The 10,718-nt window shown below is 38.7% G+C and overlaps 1 protein-coding gene across 1 annotated transcript in view; it reads right to left on the bottom strand.

The window, feature by feature from the left end:
* The window catches only part of stab1 (stabilin 1), a 68,320-nt gene extending 60,659 nt beyond the window's left edge, over positions 1 to 7,661 (bottom strand). The window contains exons 1-8 of the mRNA XM_031852093.1: positions 7,090 to 7,661; positions 4,517 to 4,638; positions 4,261 to 4,376; positions 2,408 to 2,493; positions 2,087 to 2,156; positions 1,841 to 1,936; positions 1,336 to 1,449; positions 258 to 445 (exon numbers count right to left, since the gene is read on the bottom strand). Of these exons, the coding sequence (XP_031707953.1) occupies positions 258 to 445; positions 1,336 to 1,449; positions 1,841 to 1,936; positions 2,087 to 2,156; positions 2,408 to 2,493; positions 4,261 to 4,376; positions 4,517 to 4,638; positions 7,090 to 7,143 (846 nt within the window). The 5' untranslated portion in view covers positions 7,144 to 7,661. The remainder of the gene's footprint in view (positions 1 to 257; positions 446 to 1,335; positions 1,450 to 1,840; positions 1,937 to 2,086; positions 2,157 to 2,407; positions 2,494 to 4,260; positions 4,377 to 4,516; positions 4,639 to 7,089) is intronic.
* Between the last annotated feature and the right edge of the window lie 3,057 nt (positions 7,662 to 10,718).

Genomic DNA, 10,718 nt, shown 5'->3' with positions numbered 1-10,718 from the left:
AGTCAGACAGATAAAGACAGACAGACAGATAAAGACAGTCAGACAGACACATAGAGACAGCGTGGTTAAACACAGTTTCAGGATTTAGCTCTGGTTTAGATTCTGGACATAATAATGACTAATATTGACATAATAATGAATATTTGTTCTGACATCAACCCTCTGTGTTGTTGCTCTCGGCACTGATGGTGATTCTAGTTCAAGGACATGTCTTGTTCTAGACCTGGTCCTGGTCCTGGCTCTGGAGGTACCCTAACCTTGTTGGGTCCTTTGAAGACACAGATGGTCGAGTTGATGGGACACCCTCCGTTGTTCTCGGAGCAAGGGTTTTTGGGTACGCAGATCCTGCCGTCGCCCTGGTAGTCCGGCTTACAGACGCAGGTGACCCTTGACCCCTGTGAGGAGCACTTGGCGTTGACGTCACAATCCCTCGCTGAGCAAATACCTGATCAGGGAAACGAAGATCTAACTCGGTCCAGATGAGACTCTGGGATATTTTTATCCTCAAGACAAAAACCAAACATTCACAAAATCTCCTTGTTCATTGAAATAAAAAAATAAAAAACAAGTTTGTCAACATGTGAGTGTGAGTCATATAGTCTAAGATCGGAGTGCATTAGCTTGCAGTCTATGGTCAAGCTATGCAAAAGATCACGAATGCAACCTAAAGTGACTTCCTATAAGTGTGTTATTAGTGAGTGAGTAGAATACATTAGCAGGTTGATATTTAGTGGTCAGACATGTATTTGCTGGAGAACCCTAGCAGCCTAAACGTCAAACACCATGACATAAACTGAGAGTTTTGACTTTCTTGAGTTTTAAAATGTTCACAAACTTAAGCTCTTTTTGATCAGTGCAGTGATAGTTAACATGGTAAACAGCTTTCAGTCAAAGCCGTCGCTGGTGTTTCGCTTTAACGAGTGACTGTGTTAACTGGTGACTCTCAGCTGAAAACGTGAACAGAACATTTTGGTGTCCTGCAATTAACATGGTTACTCGTCAAACTGAAACACCTGTCGCTCTGAAATGGTTAGAATTCTGTAGAACTAGTTAACAGCTTCAACACAATGTTTAAAGCTTGGTTATCGGTCTAGAAATCTGGGTCAAAATGCCACTTCCGTTGCCATAATGCACACACATATTTTTGATAAAGTCGGCTGTCAAAGGATCTGCAGTATACTCTTACTTACCTTAACTTTCTTCAGGATTAACATTGTCATGTTCATTTTGGCTTGCTAACACACATTAAACAGATGAACCGACTCATAACGACATATGAAACCAAAGTCTGGGAACCAATAAAACTGAGAAATCTGAGATGAGTTGAGTGTTTACTTGCGCATTTGCCGAATGCCATCCTCCTGTATCCGGGCAGACATTCACAGTTGGCGGTGTCTCCCTCTCCTTTACAGTACGAGTAGGGGCCGCAGTTACTGCACCTGGTACTCACTGCCAACACCACAAAACACAACCGCAGCTCAGTGTGGTGCAACAATTAACCATCACACGGAAGTAACAACAAACTGGAGCAATACCTGCTAAATGTGTCACAGTGTGTTTTACCAACAGACACAGTGGAAAACCTTCATACTTTCTTGGTAAGAAACTATAATAAAAAATAAAAATAAAAAACCTTGTTTAGGGTTATTTTCTTTCTTTCTTATAAAGAATATTTTGGTTTTATTTAATATTATTAAAAAACACTCAAAGGATACCCAGTCCAACTGAGTATCTGTGAATTATATATGTTATTCTAATAGCATGCAGTGACATGGTCTGATATAGATTAATATGGTTTATATAGTCTAATATAGTTTAGTACATTGTGTCATGGTCTTACCTTGGTCACAGCGCTTCCCAGCGTACGGCGGCTGACACAAACACTGTCCATCACCTTCTGGACCTTTACTACACACTCCATGTGCACAGTCACACTCTGGACAGACACACACACAGACAAGAGGACAGTTTTTCAAACAACACATGTGGGACATTTTTGCAGCTGTTAACACAACAATGTGAAGGTGTTTCTTTAGCCTCAGTATTTATCTATCAGAGAGAGAGAGAAGTTAGAGAGAGCCTTTACCTTTGTCGCACTTTTCTCCAAAGAAGTTTTCATTCTTACACTCCTGACAGGCAAAACCAGAGAAGCCGTCCTAAAGAGGGAAATCAAGACATCAACAATATAAACCCACTGTGTTTCCAAATCCACAACAACATCAAACACACAAAAAAACTCCAAAACTCCTGTGAGAGACGTAGACTGAGAGGCTGATGAGACATTGAGAGATTGAGCAGTGGTTGTTATTGTTAATGGCTAGTTAAGGGCACTGTCGGCTATAAATAAACAATATTTATCTCTGAACTCTTTGATAAACAGGTAGGGACACACGGACAACATACTGACATCACAGACGCAGGTCCCGTTGCCGAGGTCTCCGTCCAAACAGGTTCCATGGAAGTTACAGGTCTTCCCTGACCAGCTGGGACAGGCTACAGACAGATCAACAGACAGACAGAGCAACAGTCAGACAGATCAACAGACAGACAGACAGACAGGTGATATAGAGAGAGAGAGACAGGTGACAGGTTATCACTGTTATATGACACTATTATGTTTATTTTTGAACTGCAGCTTCATGGGTCAGAATCAAATCTTTGTCAACGTCAGTTCCTCTAATGGACACTGTTCCAAAAACACCCAAACTACTCCGTTTAGAACGGGAAAACTCCAATTTATAAAAATAATAAAATCTGTAATTTCTCGATAAAAATGTTCAGCTCTCAGTAGATATGATCTGTCTCCGTGGAGATTTAAATATTTTTGGATTATTGTTTGATTGTGTGAAAGTCATAATAATTTAAATCATTCATTTGAAAAATGAATGTCTGAATATCACTAAATATAGACTAACGTTACTGCAAGTAACAGTTAATAATAAATATAAACCAAAACACAACAATACAAATGGTCTATGATTACTTATATGCATAAGAGTAAAAACAGAACTTGTGCGATATATAATGTTAACTTAGCTCGTTGGAGACTTTCATGTTATAACTCTTAATTAAAAACACCTGGTCGGGACTCTTCGCCTCATCTTTCTCTGCTAGTCAGGATAGTTTAGTGTAAACAATCACATTTAACTACCAATAATTCACATAAAGTCACTAACAAGCTAACCCTCTCTAAGCAGGAATAAGTTATTATCGCTTACTTCTTGTCGTACACACAACTGACAGCACAACAACACGATAAGGCAACTGAAAGTCTCAATTAACTCGGCCAGACTTTCTGACGTCCATTTTTTTTCTACCTGTGACAGTGAACGAGAGCTGTGCGGTAACGCGTGATCACAGCGGTACGTGATTGGTGTAAAGAACTGACGCTCAATGAAACAACCAATCAGAGCTACAGACAGAACATATTAGTCCCGCCTTCTTGTTTAGTGGCCATTTCTTTAAAAAAAAACTTCAACACTTGAATTTTCTTAAATAAATTAAAGAAAAACTTTAAATCAGGATTCCGAACTTCAAACACTGAATAAAAAATGTGTATGGATATTTAAAAGAGTATTATTTTCATTATTGATTTATCTGTTGATTATGTTCTCAACTAACTAACGATTTTTACTTCATCTACATAGCGATAATGTCCAAAAATACCCCAAAAATGTTTATCATAATTTCTAGTGCTCAAACTCAAATATCTTGTTTTGTCTGAAAAACCGTCCAAAATCCAAATCATATATAGATATAGATCCATTTTCTGTCAATCAACACTATTGATTCAGCAATAGTTAAAATTCCCAATTCACTTGCTTCTACAGTTTTTATTTGGCTTTATCAATAGGAGCATTATTATTGTATGTCTGTTAGTTACTTAAATGAACATAAAAATATGATTATGTTCTACTAAGAACACAACATATTTAGGATTATTGCCAAAAATAATCATGAGGAGTAAATGTAATTAAAAAATTAAATATCTGCAGCTCTGTTAAGTTAAAGTCATTCCTGTGACAGTCACTGTATTCTCCGTGTCATGATCTACAGGTGCACGGAACAATTATTCATGTTACATAGTAATCTACCAGGTGTGGGACTTTGCATGTATTTGATGAACCAGTGTGATTTGTTGACTGGTTGACGTCAGATTGTGTTGCGTCAGGTTCAACTTTATAACCTGCTGAACCAACACGGTAACGTGTGTGCGTGAGTGTGAGTATGTGTGCGTGTGTGTGTGTGTGTGTGTCTTACAGAGACAAAGAGAACCCCAGTGCTGTGGGCAGCATTGTGGCTGCATGAATCCCTTTATACAGATGTGCTGACATCCATCCAGCGCCATCTCCCTGCCGCCAATCTCCACCACGTAACTGCAGCACAGAGTGAACATGAGGTAAAGAAACAGTTTAATTCACATCATATACTACTACTACTACTACTACTATTACCACTACTGCAACAACCCTGCACTGCTCTGAAGACCTGTTGGTATGGGTCCTGGTTCGTGTACCTGCAGTTGGTCGTGCCCACGCTGCTGAAGCCGTGGGGGCAGCTGCCGACAGCGGCACAAGAAGTGCAGGAGGTGTGCACGTCCATCCTCTGGGAGATATCACACCGACCAGGAGGAGGAGTCTGAGGAGGCAGAGGAGTTTTATCTGTTACGATCTGATACAACTCTTTTTCTTCTCAACGCCTCCTCTTCTCAGACCAGATGGCTACTGGATGAATGAGTGAAATCTTTGATTCTTGTGTCCCAAAGGAGCGCTCAGTACACATGAGCTTACAATATACTAGCAACAGCAATGTGATACTAAAGTATATCAATATGTGTATTCAAACAACATCTGAAAGGTGACTTTCTCGTGTCATGTCGAACAGACTGGAAGATGTTTTCAGGAAAAGCTTAAACCTACTTGCAGTAGAAGTCATCTTACCAGTTTACTATCATACTTATTGATGCATTCATGTGTCAGCAGTATATAAATGTTGCAGCTAGTTGAGGAGGAGTTAATTAAAACTACTTTGCTTATTGTTGAGTAGTTCAATTTATAAAAATGTATCATATTTTATTTGTCAAATGTTTTGCATGTTAACTTTGAACCTGCAAAGTGACTAAAACAAATGTAGTGACTTAAAAAGTACAATGTTTCCCTTCGAGATGTAACGGAGTAGAAATAATAAGTAGGCCGAGTATAAAATGGGAGTACAAGTATCTCAAAACTGTACACAAACAGTACTTGGGTGAATTTATTTTTCACAGATAAAACACACTTAAAACAACGCAAGTTCACCAAAGTGGAGAATCATTTTCAAAGCAAGGTTTGTCTGTGTGAGATCAACAACACAGATATTTGAGGAGATGTTTTAGTGGTGAGGGAAACTCCACAGAGAATACTGGACGGACTGGGATTCTACCACAACAGCCATGCTGGTTTTACTGGGAAACTATTAATGTCCTCTGACCAAATCTAAAAAGTGTCACCTGATGGCGTCATCAACTTGAATCTCAAATCTACTTTTTCTACTCAGCATCAATTGAACAGCACAATGTAAAATATGTTTTATTGTGTATTTCCACATTAAAAATGGCTGTTTGTTTGTTTAATTGATTCGGATTCACTCAAGATGGTGAACCACTGTGAGGACGCATCTGATCGTACTGAAAATATCTTGTTGCAGCACCAGTTTTCTCTGTGGTCTTTGTGGTCTGTGGTTGAATCAGCTGAGATCAGATACAACTTTATTCATCCAGTCCTTTCAGTAACAGTTGATTGACACTTCTCTCCTTCACTTAGACAACAAAATGATCCTTCTCTGACACCTGACTGGACAAACACACTGGGTTGTCACTGGTTTCAAATTTGACAAACATGGCTACTATTCTGGAGATGTCAAATTTTCTCTTTAGCTGTCTTCTGAAATCTCTTTCTGAATAAAGAACAAACAGACCTCGCAGCTGCTGGATCAGGCTTCTGTTCACTTTCTACAATATTGAGTTTTTAGTGGTTGTTAACAAGGTTTAAGTCTCTATTTGACAGTGATGTCATCAGGAGTTTAAAACTACAACAACTATTGATGGATGACCAAAACACGTTTTTTTTACAACATCCATCGTACCCTGACTTTTCCTCTAGTGCCATCAGCATGTCAAAGTTTTCACTTCTTCATGTCTGACGTCTATCTGATGGATCGGCATAATGTTTTTGAGTGAAACTATTGGATACATTTCCATGACATTTGGTACAGACATTCATAAATTCTTTGTTGATCTGATGACTTCTTAACTAGCGCCACCGCTACATAAAAAGATTTCAGCTTCCTTAAAAATGTGGTTCATGTCCAAATACCCGTAAAAAATAATGACATTCCCATCAACCTCAGCTGTACTGATGCTAATTAAAAACGTAAACAATCTAACAAGCTAAACTAGAATGATAAAGCAGGTAAATATGTCCTGCTGAAGATCAGCATGTTAGCATTGTAACTCTGTTAGCATGTTAGCATGCTGGTATACTGTAAGCATCCAACTCAGAATACAGCTGTGCTTAAATGAAACCTCACAGAGACGCTGGCATGACTTTAGACTTTAGTTTTGTTCAAATTTGATCCTTTCTAGAGACTAAAAGTCAGCCTATCTCAACCTCTGCTGCTTTGATTGTTGTTATCGTCTCTTGCAAGTCCCCTAACTTTACTGAAGTACATTAATGAATTACCAGAGTACTCTATTAAGGTTGTATTATGTTTGGGTTTTTGTCAGGACTGTACTAGTGTACTGTTATTGTACTTCAAACAGTAGTTCACCTCTGAGATGTTCAATTTATGCAAAAAAGATTTGGCTGAGTCCACCCCATCCACAACTTTTCATTCATTCGGTGACCAAAAAATGTCATTAGTTTCTGTACAAACTAGCAAAACTATTCTGTGAGGCCTTGGAAGAAAAACAACGAGGTATTGTAATTGCATCTATCAGAGAGTAAAGCAACCCACGAACCACTTAGAGATCTAAACAGGTGATGTATACATATATGTATATATACATATATGTATATATATCTCAGTGTGACAGAGCTGGAGGTGTGTTACCTGTTCTTGCAGTGAGGTTTGCAGGCAGAGCAGCAGCAGCAGCAGCAGCAGCATGGCTCAAAGTGTCACATCCAGGGAGGAAAAATAAATCCACCAACCTCACTCAAAAATCAGTGGAAAAAGTAGAGAATGTTTTCAGGCAGCGCTGGTTGTTCCCATCAGTTTTCTCCTCTTGTATATAGTCTGAACCTCTAACACAACCTGCTCTACTATCGACAGGAATAACACACGCATGACAACATCCTGTGTGCAGGAAAAACAAAACTATTATAAAACAATAGATTTCAACAGTAATACGTGTAAAAAAAACAACTGTACGTAACCTGCTGTTAATAGACGCAAAAACTTTGTAAGAATATAAGTACTTGAAATATGAAAAAAGAGACTACAGGGTGGATCCAGGCAGTGCTTTGATTGTCAGCAGTAGTCTTTGCTCATTTCCAGTCTGAAGGCAACAATAACTTCTTATTAAATTATAACAAATGAACTCTCAGCTCAGCTCTGTGCGGCGAGGCAGAGAGGCTGGAAGGACTGCTGGCGTCACGTCTCTTCCTCTCTAATCTAGGAAGGGAACAAAAAAAAACAAAAAAAAAACACAACAACAGAAACTGGCAAAGTAGGAACCTCCCAGCAGTGGTCATCTCCTCCTACTGCTCCAGTAGTAGTGACAGCAGCACTAGTAGCAGTATTAGTACGTGTAGTAGCAGCAGTTACAGTAGTCACAATAGTAACAGCAGTATACTGTAGCAGCTAAAGTATACTTGTAGTAACACACACCACACCCTGCTCTCCGTCTCCAAACTGTACGATACTATAGACCGCCAGTGGTGGAAGAAGTACTCAGATTCTTCATTTAAGTAAAAGTAGAAATACTTCAGTCTAAAAATACTCCTGAATTAAAAATGTTACTTGTGTAAAAAGAATATCAGCAAAATGTACTTAAATTATCAAAAGTAAAGTACTCATTATGTAGAATCACCTATTTCAGTGTTATATTATTGTATCATATAATATTACTTATGTTTTTATCGCTAACGATTACATGTAAGTTTCTTTTAAAAGGTTTCTTGTAAAAAGTAACTCATAATCTGAGTGTAAAGTAGTAGTAAAGTAGTAAATGTATTACAACCCTGGATTAAGTTAGTAATTGCTGGATTATTGTTAAGTCGTATCTTTACTAAATATTTTGTGGTTTGCCTTTTTCTGTTGTTTAAAACTCTTTGAGACATTAAACGAGGTATTGGTCATTCAAATGAAGTGGATATACTCTAGCTATAGTATAAGTCTGAGAAGAGAGGGAGAGGGAGAGAGAGAGAGAGAAAGAGATTGTGAGAAGTCCTCTCTCTTCCTCACAGGAAGTTTTGGGTGGATTTCCCCTCCTGGACGTCCCAGCGGAGCGGTGCGATTTGGACGGATTTCCTCGTCAGCTGACACAACTCCTCGCCTGCTTCACAGAATGAAAAAGGAACACATGAGAAAGCTGAGTTTCTTTTCCTGTCTGAAATAAGCAAGACTTTTAAGAACCGATGACTGACGCAGCAAGGTGAGGTTTTGACCAGAGCGAGGGTCAAAGGTCAAACTGCAAGCATACAGCACAATAGCAGGAAGCAGGCAGACAATACACCGGTGCAGTACTGCCTTGCTCACTTGCAAGGAGATTTCAAACAGCAGCGTTTGCAGTTTACTCGCCCCAGACAGTCGATTTGAACCAACTTTATAGACATTAACTACAGCTAGACCTCAACACATGCACTGACTGTGTCTGATCTCAGAACTCACCAACAAGTTCTGTTATTTTCCGCCAATTTCTCTCAGGTGGCACAGTCACATCTTTGCCAAAATTCCTCGATAAAATCTAAATGAATCTGATGGTTTAAGTTATGGCCCTGAGGAAAGGAAAGGCATAACATTTTATTTAATTACAAATTCTACATGATGATACTGACCCAAACTGATCAACAATTTGCTATTGAAAGAGAAATTTAACGAGAATTTTGTTCTATAGAATTACAACTCTATTCTCCAAACATACGAGAAAATGTGCACGGAAATAGCCGAGCGAACATTTCTAAGCGACCCTCATGCATGTCCGCCTACATGCAGTCTGCCATCTTCACTATCTTAGCTTAGCATGTTGGCAGCAAACACAAAGTACATGCTGAAAATGTCATTAGTTTTTATGATTTAAATTTCATTTTTACGGACGTATCAATGCCATGGCGCTAAAAGGAAACATGCAACATCAAAAACACAGGTGGAATTTGGTGGCCCCGCTGCCAAATTTGTTTATTAACCGAATGTCATGTAATGATGAGGCCTTCATAAGAGGTAATATGAGGTTACTGTTGGACCACAAAAGGCTTAATTCAGTGATGCAATTATTGCTGCAGAGTTTCCACACGTATTACAGAATAAGACTGTAAAGAGTTTACTCTTCACAAATTACATCCCTCATATGTTTTATCAATAGTTTGAGATAGTGTCTGGCCGTGCGTGCTGCTGACGGGCTGATAGTGTGTATTACCCTCGATTTATATTTTGTTTTGACTTCTGTGATGCCTTGAGAAAGCCTGATTAAAGACAAGACAAGCGAGTTAAACATAGTGTGAAGGACACCAAGATATTTATTTTCTTTAAGAGTTGCATATCGGCACCAACACACACACACACACATAGAAACACACGGTCACTCACTGCTGATTCATGTAAAAAGTGAGAAAAACATGAATCAAGGAGTAAAGAGAGAGAGAGAGGGGCCAAAGCCAGAGGTTGTGGATGTCTCTCGGTCTCAACCTCAACAAATGCCTCCGATCAGCACTCTGAACCGGAACACAGTCGAACAGACAAGAGACAACATGAAAGATAAGAGGAAGCGAGAAAGGATTTACTATCAGTGTCACATCCCTCTGGTGTATCTCTGCTCTGGCTGTTAATCAAAAGGAATTTAGCAAGATACAACAGAATACCTCACAGTACCACAAATACTTGTACTTTTTTCTGTATTTTCTATTTCACCGGGTTACCAGCGGTTGTCAAACTATGGGGTGACCAACCAGGGAGACAAGAATTGTGCTTAAACTGTATTAACTAATCTGTTTCATCTGGAAATAATAAACCACGGTGCTTTTTCATTTTAAAAATGTCACGAAAAAAGTCATAGTATATCATAGTATAATAAGTCATAAAAAATTACAAAGAAGTCGCACTATTGCTTCTCATACATTTCACGACAAAAGTCATAGCATGTCATACAATATGCTGTGTGTCTGCATGTTTTGCTCCAACTAAATATATTGTATTAAATGAATCGTACTTATCTTAATGTACTACTTTGACAGCTCGGACAAAAGAAAACTAAACTACTGTGAGATTACAAAAAAAGAGGATTTACCCGAAAGTCCATTACGCAGGTTAAACTTTAAACTAAATTAGTTTCTATCGGGAACTTAAATGGTTTTGATTGATTGAACCACAACTGGTTTCAGCTGCTGAACTGAACCCTAAACTAACATGAACTAAAGTTATAGCTGTTCATGTTAGATAATCTCAACCAAACTGTTTTAGCTGCTAAAGCTGTTAGCTTACCTGAACCGAATAGTATCTGAACATGTGACCTCTCTGAACCAAAC

This window comes from Anarrhichthys ocellatus, unplaced genomic scaffold, assembly GCF_004355925.1.
Source record: "Anarrhichthys ocellatus isolate YVR2014 unplaced genomic scaffold, GSC_Weel_1.0 scaffold1, whole genome shotgun sequence".
Taxonomy (NCBI): Eukaryota; Metazoa; Chordata; class Actinopteri; order Perciformes; family Anarhichadidae; genus Anarrhichthys; species Anarrhichthys ocellatus.
This window is presented reverse-complemented; position numbering and strand designations above follow the sequence as displayed.